Here is a 13,578-nt window from a genome sequence, read left to right on the forward strand (position 1 = left end):
TTTATAGAAGATCCAAAGTGAAATAAAAAATGGCTTCTGGAAATCAGCAATGTCTGCAATTAAATAATGGCAAAGTTTGAATGGGTAAGGAGGGGGTTGGCAAATGCCCTAACAGTCCACAGGAGGGCAGCCGTGCTACAAAGTACAAAGAATTACACTTCCTATTGTAACCTTTTCTGGATGAGCCTAGAAATTTTGATGAAACCAATGTAGCTTGGGGGGGAAAAAATTCATATGTACAGTCACTCGGTTTTGCATCATTTTCTGCAAGCTAGTAGATTCCGTTAAATTCTGCTTTTGAGTCACAAGTATACAAATTTTTTAAATATGCAAAACTTATTCTTGGTTAAAATGTTAGCTTAAAGTCATTACTAAGCTTTAGAACAGTGGTTCTCAACCTTCCTAATGCTGCAACCCTTTAATACAGTTCCTGTGGGTTGCAACTCACAGGTTGACAACCACTGCTTTAGACTGTGATAGAGTTGCCTATTTGTCTTAAACCCTAAGATAACGTTAACAACGCAAATTCATATTCTTTCCAATCATCTCGGGTCTTGTCAGCATTCTTGCAGACTTGTGTTGTTAGCTTACTCTCCCTATATATTTTATAAAATTATAAAATAATTATGTTGAGGCAACATAAAATTTTCTAAAATGGTTTATTTATAGTAATTATAATCTTTGTCCCATGTTGATATTAAACAGAAAGCTTGAATTTCTTTTTCTAACCATAGCCTTGTTCCGTTAGCTAGGCAATAAAACCTTAATTCAAGTTGAATTTTCTGATTTCTTTCCTAAGTGGAATAAAGCCAGAATTTTCTTTTGTAAATATAAGCCTTTATTGTCTGTCTAAGTTTATATGAAGAAATTGACTGTGGGGCTTAAGAATCATTAATGCAGAGGTTCTCAAGCTTAGCTGAACTTTAGAATCATTTGGGAAACTTTAAAAAAATCCCTATAGCCAAGCTACATCCCAGATCAATTACTCTGTAAATCGCTAGGGATGGGACCCAGGTGTCAGGAAGTTGTCCCAGGTGATTCTAGTGTGTAGCCACGGCTGAGAAACACTAATGGCCGATCTGAGAGATGTAGCAATATTATTTAATTTAAATCTTCAAAAACAGTGAGAATGATTTTTGTATGAACAAAACCAAACCTGTTAGTTATGCTAATCAATTTTATGCCTTATTTATTGCAACTTGGGTTTATTTAGCCCTGTGTATATGTTAAAGGGATGTGGAAGATAAATCTGCTAGACACATGTACACAGATACTTAAATGTGGCTAATCCAAAGTTAGGTAATAAAGACTGAGAGCTGAGCAGAAATCAGAAGCTTTCTGGAATGTATAATATTTGAGCTGGGCCTTGGAAGATGCATAGGATCTGGACAGAACAATAGGTACTTCAAGCAATGGTGAACTAGGAATATGGCAGAAAACACAGGGCAAATGGTCAGGCTTGACTGAGAGGCGGTTATGTGAAGTGTAGCAGAAAGAAAAGGCTTGGGAAAAAAGTTGGAATTTAATTGCAGAAGCTCATCAAGTATCAGGCTAGGAAATCTAGCTTCATCCTGTAGGCAATGTGGGGTCACTGAACACTGAGTCGCATCTGGGTGATGGGCTGGTACAGGGATGCCTGGAGAGAAGGGTCTGAGCAGTACAGGGCAGGAGAGAGGACTGTGGGAGGAGGATGGTTAGAAGACAGGCCCCAATTAGAAACACACACTGATTTGAGACAGAACACACCAGAAATAAACACATCATCATAAATCAAGCTTCTCCAAATGTACAATTTTATTTTAACATATTTCAAGAGCCAGTTTTCCGAAAAAATGAGCAATAAAGAACCTCTGTACATGAGATTTCTCATTTTATCACAAATACATTTTTCTTAAAATTCAAATATGCTTCTTCCTATCATTTATACAAAGTTCTAAAGAAAACAGACCTCTCCATATATTTAAGTGATTCACAAATTATTAGACAAAAATATATATACATATAGAAATCTCAAATATAAAAATTAAATTTGAAGCAGAAACTGCTATAAAAGTATACTTACTGTAAGCAATAATTTAGTTGAAAATACAATTAAGTTTATAAAAAAAAAGCATAGCCATTCCTTGCCTCTAATGCGATTGCTATATTCTTGAAAACTGAAAATGGGTATAGTTAAACTTGAACTCTATGCTTTTCGAATTCCTATTTATGTTTCCTCCAACTTTTACCCTCCTAAGGCATCTCATCTCGCAGGAGATTACAAAGGGAAGACTATAAACATGTCTTCATACAGTAAAACAATATTTGGATCCACACTTGCTTCCCCAGTCAGTCTTCTCAAGGCAAGATTTCTTTGGCCCAACTTGAGCTAGATTCCAAACACAAAAGTTCAAAACACAACTTAAAACAACATTTGAACTGGAATGGTTGCCCCTTCTCTTTGCCCACTGGCTTCTTTGAAAGGGACTGTGCCAAAGTTGGGGGTTCAGTAGATGACCAAGATCTATTCTCCCTGAGCATGACATGCTCCCTGAGCAATGGTTAGTTTTTTGTCCCTAAATACGACCAAAAGCAAATAGACAAAAGTGAAGTGTCCTTCTCTACTATGTATGAAGTAATTTTTACTCTCCTTTTTAGGAGATGAGGTAAGGTGCATACATAGAGAAGATGCTCCTGATAGCAAGCACAATGTAAATGGACTAAGATCCTGACCCAACTTGAGATTGTCTTTACAAAACCACTTACTTTTAAGAGAGCATGTTTAAAGTAAAAGCTCTCTTTGACTTCATTAGTGAAAGATGACCACAGGGTCACAGCGTTCACTTTGCATCACAAACCAACATTCTTGTTGTGGATGTCAGTCTTCTAACTTCAAATGAAAGGACGCAACTGATTCTGAAATCAACCCTTTCTTAAGGGTTGATTGATGGGTAAGAAAAGGTGACAATAAATGCCATACATAAACATTCTTGTTTCTTTAAATCACCAAAGATGTTACCAAACAAAAAACAACCTAACTTTTATCCTATTAACTTTTAGATAATTTTCCAACAATATTCTTAGCTAAGGAAATCAAATCTGTCCATATTCCCAATATTATAGTGTTCCTGTTTTTAACAGATAAGAGCCACAGTAGTACAGATACATTTGTAAAGGCTTTTTATAATGAACAATATATGCAATGTTAGAATTGTAGAAAGAATGAATCGTAAGCATTGGAATGAATCTTTGAATAAAAAAAGATGTTAAAATTAACTTCTTAACAAAAATAAAATGACATTTGTTTTTTTTTAATTTCTCAAGATCATTGAGTATGTAATTTCATTTTGGTCTATATTTCTTTAAATTTTCCAGTTTTATAAATCATTTTCCTACCTTAATACTACCAAGGAAGCTATGTTGATTTGCTCCATAAATAGAAATATTATTGAAGGGAAAACAGGCAATATGTTCACATCCAAATTCAAAGGAAGCATCAGAGGATGGTGACCACACTCAAGTGACATAAAGATACAACATTATGACTTTACAGATGCACTCCTGAGAGTGAAATTAAAGAGCAGCTATTGTACAACTGAAGATTTTAACAGAATCAAAAGATAAACTGGTAAAGCAGGTTGTGGGAACTGTTCAGTTTGTCTGCTTTGCTGGAGTGGTTGACTTATGCTGGTAAGTGACATAGTCAGCTCTAACCTCTCTGTTCCTACAAGGCAAGGTATAAAGACAGTATCAAAGACAAATATAACTAAATACAGAAATAAAATTCCAGAAGCCTATTTACAAAATAGACAAATTAACCCCCCCCAACAATTTCTCCTACTGAGTTCTCAAACTTGGAAATAACTGATTCTTTAATTTCAACCAGTCTCACGCTAAAAACCCTTCTCTCCTTCTGTTGTTTTTCACATCCCCTCCAAAACAAGAAGTAGAGTGCTAGCACGCAAAGTAGTTAGTAAATACTTTCTCCCTGTGATTAAAGACCAATGTGAAAGATTGGAGAGAAACATGAGTTTTCCTATCATCATGATCTTAAAGCTGCGGCCCCGAGACACAACCTTTCAAAAGGTAATGGTTCTGACAGTATTTCCAGTGCGGTAAGTAATGCCCGTTGACCCGTTGCTGTCAAGGAAATCATGTTTTCTGGTAAAAGATTCTCCTAAATGACTCAAGTTGACATCATACTTTTATTGCAGCAATACATATCTTTAGAAAATCTGTTACTCTAATCTGCTGCTGTCCAAAGGAATATAATGCCAGGCATATGTGTAATTTAAAATTGTCTAGAGTCCATATTAAAGAAGGAAAATAAATAGGAAAAGCTAACTTATTACTTTTAGTTAACCCAGGATAGCATAAATATTATCATTTTGACAGCATTTCCAGTGTGGTAAATAATACCTTGTTGACCCCTTGCTGTCAAGAAAATCATGTCTTCTGGTAAAAGATTCTCCTAAATAACTCAAGTTGACATCACACTTTTATTGCAGCAATACATATCTTTAGAAAATCTGTTACTCTAATCTGCTGTCCAAAGGAATATAATGCCAGGCACATGTGTGATTTCAAATTGTCTAGAAGCTACATTAAAAAAGGAAAACGAATAGGAAAAGCTAACTTACATTATTTTCATTTAACCCAGTCTAGCCTAAATATTATCATTTTGACATACATTTTATATTTCTCTGTGCTAAGTCTTTGAAATCTATTGTGTATATTACTTACAGCACATCTTACATTGGACTAGCCTCTTTTGAAGTCCACAGTTACTGCCTACTAAATTGACTTTAATAGACAAACTAAAACTACATTTGGACCAGTCGGTTATTTACCAGGACATGTGCCACAGCAAACACTTCAGAGATGAATACCCAGGGTGACAGCTAGCCATGTTAATTCTGGATACTTTAATATTCCCCTTTGTAGGAGAGGCCATTGCTAGGTTACTCCATTGTCACATGACTGTACTTGTGATACTGCAGTTTACTAAGAAATGTGATGAAGGAACTCAGTAGTTTAGCCTGTCACTGAATTCTTTTTTCCATTAATAGTAGTCTTTAAAGTAGAGTTTTAAATAGAAATCCAACATTTGAAGAAGTTAAAAACCATTAACATAAATCTCAAGAAACATTCATTTGATATGACAATGAAGCTATTTTGAGGATGGTAAAAATTTGAAACTCAATTGCCCATTACAGTTATTTTATATTAAACTTCAGTATTATTATCTTCAAATGTTTTTGGACACTCTGAAACCACTTCCCTAGTTGGCTTTAGCCTCACAAGAATCCTAAGCGACTGAAGATGGGTCCTCCATTCTCCCGGCTCTTTATGCAGATTCAGCTACCCAAGGTCAGTCCAAAAACATTAATGAACTGCACTGCCTTGAACTCTTTGACCCCCACCTTCTCTCTTTGAATTGAAATGACAGAAATGAACAATTTGTAAGTTTTAAACTGCATGCCATGCAGAGAGTATCATGATGAAATCTCATGCGGAACTAGACTTTTCCCGCTTTCTGGTGTATGCCTGCTGTCTATGCTACCTGCCCGTTAAGTCACGTAGGAGCTGTCTCGGTTCTCAGATCAACTTTCAAAGTATCACGGTGCTTATGTGCAAGTAACCCTTATTTTACTTAATGCCCCAAAGCACAAGAGTAGTGATGCTGGCATATTGTTATAACTGCTCTGATTTTATTAACAGTTATTGCTATTTATCGTTCTGTGCCTAACTTATAAACTTTATCACAGGTATCTATACATAGGAAAAAACACAGCATATATAGTTAGGTACTATCCATAGTTTCAGGCATTCACTGGGGGTCTTAGACTGTATCCCTTGTGCGTAAAAGGGTATTATTGTATATAGAGCTGGGTTGGCCCCAAATGCCATTTCTATTGGTCTGTTTTATCTTTTCCATTGCCCCTCTGATCAAAGGCACCACTTTGCTGTTACTAAAAAATTGTCCTTTACCATTGGTCTTTGTAGCTCTTACTCCCCAAACTATTTTTTCAATCTTGTCTTTGTCAGTTACTTACTCTCATGCACATTAGAAGAGGTGGGACACAGATCTCCCTCTCTTCCCTGCTACCCAGACACATATGCTAGTACAAGGAGGAACACTTACCTACCCCATCCCAACTGAAAGACAGGAAGTGAATGGAGTCAAAGGGTTTAAGGCAATGTAATCCATAATTTTTCAAAATCTGAGAGTTTTTTTTTCTCAAGTAGACTAAATATATTCAAGGGAAACAGGTAAAATGCCTTTATAGAGTTATTTATACGTTGGCATTAAATACATTTACAAAATTAAAATACATTCTAGTTTCTGTAAAAGGGCATTTTTTCTTCCCTGGACTTAGAATGAACTGATTCTGTGATTCTAAAGGCTCACATATTCCCTGACTTTGGGGCTGACAGCTGCTCTACAAGTTAGAGGAAGCTAGGTAGTCTGACAAAAGGATGAGAGAAGCATAACTCTAGTAGAGCCTATGTCAAAGCATATTACGTTAGATTTTTTTTTAAAAACTGCTATAAACAAACATCAATCATTTAGCAAATGGAACAGGAATCTAAATTTCCTCTTGAAAGTTTACTTGCCAACTTTCTTAGCTCAGGTGATAGCTAAACATCCATTAACTATTTGCAAAAGAAAGGACATCTCTGAAAAGAAACAACAGAAAGCAGATACCTCGTAATGATAAAAGCAAACCTTTCTCTCATCTCTTCTTCTCAGAGAGAAGTAAAATTTACTTCTTTGTAGCTCTCACCAGTTACGTATGTGCTGAACAGAGGAAAGGAAAATAGCTGAATAAAATAGTGACAAATCAAAAAGAAGCAAGTATAGCATAAGTGGGATAAAAATCCAGGATGGAACAGAACAGAAGGAAAGCTGAGAATCAGGTTCATAAATCAAGAATTTCTAATTTCTCCCCAAGGGACTGGAAACACAAGAAACTACTTGACCTCTGGAGTCTTATAGATCATCCAGCAGATGAACAGATTTGAAATTTCTGTTCGTTATGTTTCATGCTGAAAACAAGTTAATTTGATCCTTTTTTTGCCCTCTGTTCTCACAGTCCTCAGTTACCTGCCCTGATCACTATTTCAACCACAGCATTTATTAACTGCTATTTAAGCATAGACAGCTTAAAAATTACAAAGTAATTAGGTCAGTCCATATTAATGTAACATTAAAAGTAGGTTGAAGTTGTGCTAAACAATGAAAAAAACAAAAAACTATTTTGTCACAGGTAATAAACATAAATTATGCAAATTATTCTTATTAACTTAGTCAACTGTCACCTATCTGGGGATAATTTAACTGTCATAAAAAACCAAAATCATATGGTTATGGGGGAAAATAATTACTGCAAGTTATGAAAATAATTACGTAAACAAAAGGCATCTGTTGTTCAGAAACACACAGGACATGCAATATGGGACTCAAGCAGTAGCACAGGCAGGGAAAGAGCTGTGGCTTCCAAGACTAGAAAGTACAAAAGAATTAGTTAAAAAGGGAAGCTGAAAGGAAAAAGTAAGAAGCAATGAAGATGGGACATGTTCTAGACCAATCAAGACCCTATTCTAGTTAAATGATGTTGAATGATTTTAAAATGACTACTCATACTATTTTTGTACTTTTTGAGATGAAAGCAGCTATAGTAATTGTGTTCCCCAATCATCATAAGTACCAGTTTATATCAAAACCATTTTGAGTCACACTTTAACAGCAATTTGGGGATTATCTGTGCCTGCTACCCTGCTTCCAGAGTTACCCCTAGCAATGAAGTAACTTCATACATTTTATTGTCTGTGTAACAAGTTTTTAAGGCAACAACAGCCAATTGGAGGGGTTACCCCACACCTTTTTTTAGACAAGGAAGTCTTAAAAACTCCAGTGAACTTAAATATCAGAAAAATTTGCCAATGGTAAATTGATGGTATTCCTTCAAATTTCAACAATCTAGGCACATCAATAATAGTCTACATGCTAGTTACTCAAAGCATAGTCCAGGCTTAGTAACACCATCACGTAGGAGATAACTGGAAATTCAGGATCTCAGGCTCCGTCCCAGACCTAATGAATTGGAATCTGTACTTTAATAGATCTACAGGTAATTAACTTGCACGTTAAAGTTGGAGAAGCTCTGCTTTCTCCTCTAATGAACAAAAATATACCACCCTCAGGTTAGAGCAAACTTCAGCTATTAAAATAATATGGAACTTGAAGAGTTGAATGGAGCTTCAATGTCTTGGAGCCAAACAATTCACAAAAAGACCCTAACTTTGGATTCAGCCATTACACATTATATTGAATTTCTAACTGAGTATATTCCTGTCATAAGTGGTGCAACGTATATCTCAGAAGATACTCTCCTACAGTTAATGTTTTAGTTCAAAGACAATTATGAATTACCTCTCTCACACCCTTTTTGAATTTTTTTTTCAAGTTGTGCTGCTGCATAGGGGACACTATGTTGGTTAAAGACATAAAACTTCCCCAAAATATTTTAAAATGTTCCTAGAACAATTTTCTGATAGACCCTATGCTGTAAAATATAGGCTTTAAAAAATTCACCCACCAAATTAATTTTGGAATCACAGATCACTACTGCTATTGAAACTTTAACTTGGGAGTACAGTGATCTCATTAACCATTGAGCTTTAATAGCCCCATTAACTGGTAGCTAGAGAGAGTTTGATTAGTGCTTGTTAGGGAACCTTTAAAGATTCAGATGCAGTGATATATTAAACAAAGAAGGAAAATGAGCAGAATATGACTTTGTTTTGCTTTCTTGAGAAGTTAATTCTACACAAACCTTTTGGACTTATAAAAATATTTCATCACTAGCATTTCCTACTCACACTGTTGCACATATATAATTTTTAAAATAAACAACTGACATGGAAATCAAATATGCATATCATATGTTCCATAAATACAAGATTTAAGATTCAAATGAAGGCACTGTGGTTATTTTAAAAAGATAACCAAGTCATATGAAAAATGTTTGAGCTCCTTATGAATGAAGAATGTACTTTTATGACATGGCCCAAATCTGATGACTAATGTAAAAGGAAGTTGTATTATAAAACTATGAGCACCAAAAGTCTGAAAAATTATTAGGTTTGATTTCAAAGCTATTTCTAAAGCTACAGGGGAAGAAAAGTCAATAAAAATGCATATTATCTTTCAGAAATTCCAAATCACCTAATCTTTGCTTATGCTGCAGGATTTATTTGAAATCTTTTGTGAAATTGTAATAAAGATAAAAGATAAAGATAAAAGATAATAAAGAAAAAAGAAATAATTCACTAAAATTTAAGTTTGGTGTTTTAAAATCCCATCTTCATTAGAAGATGTGTATTTATATATATTTTTCCTATTCTATGTCCTCCCTTTTTTCATTTTTATAGATAAAAGCACACACAAAAGCTAATTGAGCTGCCTTATAAATCTTACTCCTCTGAGCAACTTTTAGTTTAACCCCATCAGTTTTACTGCAGTCTAAAAAATTAAGACAACATAAAAGGGAAATCAAATGTGTTGTTTTTGATTCCCTGGTTTAAATACATAAATATTATAACTGAAAAAAAATCAAATTAGGTATCTGAAGAAGACATCTACATAGCTTCTTATAACTAAGTTTTAGAGACAAATAAAAATTTTCATCTTAAAAATTACAGTGAATACAACTGTCAAAATCTCAACAATGAACTACTTTAAATTTAATTTGGGCCACTAGTCTAATTTAGGGAACATTTCCTTCCCTACTTAGGGTAGGGAAATCCTGGCAGTGATCCATCATTTGTTAAAGAATTTCAACCTCAAATCCCACAGAATTTTTTCTTAAGGTCGTAATAGCAACTGAAGCAACTCTGCAGATTCCTCATGCTGCAATGATGTTCAAAGTAGCTGAAAATATTGTTAGCCCATATCGCAAAATCCCAAGACCAGAGATGTGGGCGTGGATGTGGAGAAAAGGGAACACTTCTGCACTGCTGGTGGGAATGCAAATTAATACATTCCTTTTGGAAAGATGTTTGGAGAACACTTAAGAGATCTAAAAACAGACCTGCCATTCAATCCTATAATTCCTCTACTAGGTATATACCCAGAAGACCAAAAATCATATTATAACAAAGATATCTGCACCAGAATGCTTATTGTAGCCCAATTCACAATTGCTAAGTCATGGAAAAAGCCCAAGTGCCCATCAATCCACGAATTGATTAATAAATTGTGGTATATGTACACCATGGAATATTATGCAGCCTTAAAGAAAGATGGAGACTTTACCTCTTTCATGTTTACATGGATGGAGCTGGAACATATTCTTCTTAGTAAAGTATCTCAAGAATGGAAGAAAAAGTATCCAATGTACTCAGCCCTATGAAACTAATTTTTTGCTTTCATATGAAAGCTGTAACCCAGTTATAACCTAAGAATGCGGGGAATGGGGAGAGGGAGGGGAGGGAGGGGAGAGGATGGGCAGAGGGAGGGTGATAGGTGGGATTACACCTGCGGTGCATCTTACAAGGGTACATGTGAAACTTAGTAAATGTAGAATATAAATGTCTTAACACAATAAGAAAATGCCAGGAAGGCTATGTTAACCAGTGTGATGAAAATGTGTCAAACTGTTTAAAACTAATGTATGGTGCCCCATGATCGCATTAATGTACACAGCTATGATTTAATATTAATAAAAAAAGAAGAAAGAAAATATCGTTAGCAAAGAAATGCAATTCGTAGGCCACAACAATGCAGGCACACTTAAAAAAAAAAAAAAGATGGCATACAATGCAAAGTACAAATGTAAGCAGCATAAAAGCATGTCAAGGATGAAAAGCACCAGTAAGTTGGAAGAAACATGCTTTAATTTACCCTTTCTTCTTCCTCCTTTCAAAACATCTATACAGGCCGATGCAGATTACTGCAACTCCAACAACTATAAGGAAACAGGAAACAAATGATGTTTGACTCTGAAAACTAATTACCCAAATTCAAAATCTAGCAGGAGAAATAAATGCTGGTTATATTTCAGTGGCCAGAAAATGTTATTTTATTAAGCACTGAACATTTATATTCTATCCAGACTCTGCTGTCTAAATTCAATTCCCTGGAATCACTTACAGAGTCCTCAGTTAGTAAAGTTGCTTACTTTAGAAAATTATCAAAAGCACTTTTGAGAAGTAAACTCATGTTACTAATCATCTCTAGAAAATATCTGTTAACTTACGCTTTAGTACTAAGTGGATATGTAAACTATACAAGAATATAAAATCGCCAACACAAGGTAGTGTATCATATAAAAGGTCAGGTTTTATAAATTGTTTTACTTAATCTCAAGCTGTAAAAACTATAGAAACTAAAGAACCATTTACAAAATAATGCACTTCTACATAAGTAGTGTTTTAAAATTTAAGTAATGTCAGAACGTGGATACTTACGCAGAGTAACAATAATTAGAACGATGACCCAGGGACCTGAGTAAAAATAAAAACAGTTTGAAGATGTTGAAGGTGTACAGATTTCCGGATAGCAGCTGCATTTTTATTTCAATCAGATAATCTTAAACAGTATAGCAAAAAAGTTTATCCGTCTCATTTTAGCATGACTGCTATTGTGGCTGGGTCATTTTGATCTCAGAACTTTTCTAACCTCTCAGGTTTAGGGTCCAACTTAATGAAACTAGTAATAGGCACCTCACTTTTCATTGCTGTGCTCTGTAGCTATCTTTACTTAGTAATGGTTATTAGAACAACTACAGTTCATTAGATTAAAGTCATTCTTAAAAGTATTATCCCATTGTTGGTTTAGTTCAGTATTCATTCAATCATATTTTAATAACTTTTGGTAGGAATTTAATTTATATTTTTCAAGTAGATATATAGAATAAGTCATTAATAAATTTCTATTAATCTAGCATACAGATGGTATTTGCAGAGTCTTTGCAAATAATAGTTAATCTTATTAACCCCCCTCCTAGCCTTTTTACCTCCCCACTCCCCATCCTCTCCCCTCCAAAAAAATTAAGACATAGTCCTAAATACCAAGGAGACTCCTTCTAAAATAAATGAAACACCAGGGCACATGGATAAAAATTATACCAAGAATTTTGAGCATCCATTTTTGACTATCTAGAGAAAACTAAATCATTCTATACAATCTTAACTTGTAGAAGTGTTTCTCTCAGGGGGTACCTCTTTTTCTAAACTGTAATTATTTGTATTAACTTGCTATAAGTCAAAGCATACAGTGTCATGCTTAACTCTGCTCACCTCACTTCATAAAGTTATCAAGTGTGTAACAGCTTAAGATGGTATTGGATTTCCTGGCACAATGACAGTTTGACCGCAGAGTTTGGAATGAAAGCATATGCTCAAAAATCAGCCTGAGGTGCCTTGTATAAAAAGACTGATCAAATTGCTTAAACTAAGCAATGAAAAGTAATAGGGTTTTGTCTTCTTTTATTTTATTTATTAAGAAATGTTTTTAATTCATTGAACTTTAACTGCCATAACTATACTTTATTATTTTCTTTTAATATATGCTATATAAATTGTACAGCCTTATATAAAGTATGTTTAACCAGCCTGTTACGAGGAAAAACTAACCCAATTTATGTTACTTTAAGGCTTGTGTATAGCAAATATGAGTAGAAAGAATTCATATACAAATTGCCATCACAAAAAAGGATGCTGTCATGTGGAAAGCAAATTGTGTGGAATAAAATTTAAAGCAACACGTAACCATAAGAATTTAAGGAAGTTGCCTCACCTGACTAGGAATCCTATATTGGGGGACCTCTTATTAATAAAAACTATAATTACCTACATGTTCCTAATTCATACTACCACTTATAATTGTCCTGTTATCTGCACCAACCCAAATCCTCGCCAATGTCAAAAAATCCTTCTTTTGGATTGGGATATCCTAGAAAAAAGAAGAAAAATGGATTAAGTAAGAAAGAAAAGAAAAGAAAAGGAAAAAAGTAAAGCTTAAAATCCTTTAAATTCATAGGTTGATTTTTTTCATCATTTTACAAATCTCTTAAAATTTCATTTTCCTTATAAACTTTATTAACTTTGCTCATTTACATCAATATCATAAAACTTTATAAATTTATATTCAATGTCATTATCTTTCTTCTTCCTACATACTAAGATGTCCTGTGACAATTATTCTGTGGGTATAGGATGCAAATTTATCTTTACTGTTAATATATTCTCAAAATTAGTCTACGAATTCAATGCGATTCTAACATACTGATCTGGAGTGAAAGGAAACTTCCATAACATAATAAAGGCCACATATTAAAAGTCCCCAGTTAATGGCATACTCAACTCAGTGGTACACGACTGAATGCTTTCGCCTAAGATCAGAAACAAGACAGGGTGTCCACGTTTGTCACTTCTATTCAAGATAGTCTTGGAAGAAATAACCAGAGAAATTAGCCAGGAAGAAGGAGTAATAAGAATACAAATTATAAAGAAAAAAAATAAAATTACCTCTGTTTGCAAATGACATGATCTTTTGATGTAGGAAACCCTATGGATTCCACATACACACTC

General features: G+C 34.4%; 1 protein-coding gene across 5 annotated transcripts in view; it reads right to left on the bottom strand.

Moving 5' to 3' along the window:
• Positions 1 to 1,696: 1,696 nt before the first annotated feature.
• Positions 1,697 to 13,578, bottom strand: part of CD46 (CD46 molecule) — a 40,913-nt gene continuing 29,031 nt past the window's right edge. For 3 of the 5 annotated variants that reach the window (XM_053608078.1, XM_053608079.1, XM_053608076.1), the window contains 4 exons: positions 12,893 to 12,940; positions 11,455 to 11,490; positions 10,889 to 10,952; positions 1,697 to 3,703 (listed from right to left, as the gene is read on the bottom strand). In XM_053608078.1, the coding sequence (XP_053464053.1) occupies positions 3,631 to 3,703; positions 10,889 to 10,952; positions 11,455 to 11,490; positions 12,893 to 12,940 (221 nt within the window). In that variant the 3' untranslated portion in view covers positions 1,697 to 3,630. Of the gene's footprint in view, positions 3,704 to 6,688; positions 6,782 to 10,888; positions 10,953 to 11,454; positions 11,491 to 12,837; positions 12,941 to 13,578 lie in introns of those variants that run through there. The other 2 variants (XM_053608077.1, XR_008383292.1) reach the window with 2 other exon arrangements.

The sequence above is a fragment of the Nycticebus coucang genome, chromosome 10, assembly GCF_027406575.1.
Source record: "Nycticebus coucang isolate mNycCou1 chromosome 10, mNycCou1.pri, whole genome shotgun sequence".
Lineage (NCBI taxonomy): Eukaryota > Metazoa > Chordata > Mammalia > Primates > Lorisidae > Nycticebus > Nycticebus coucang.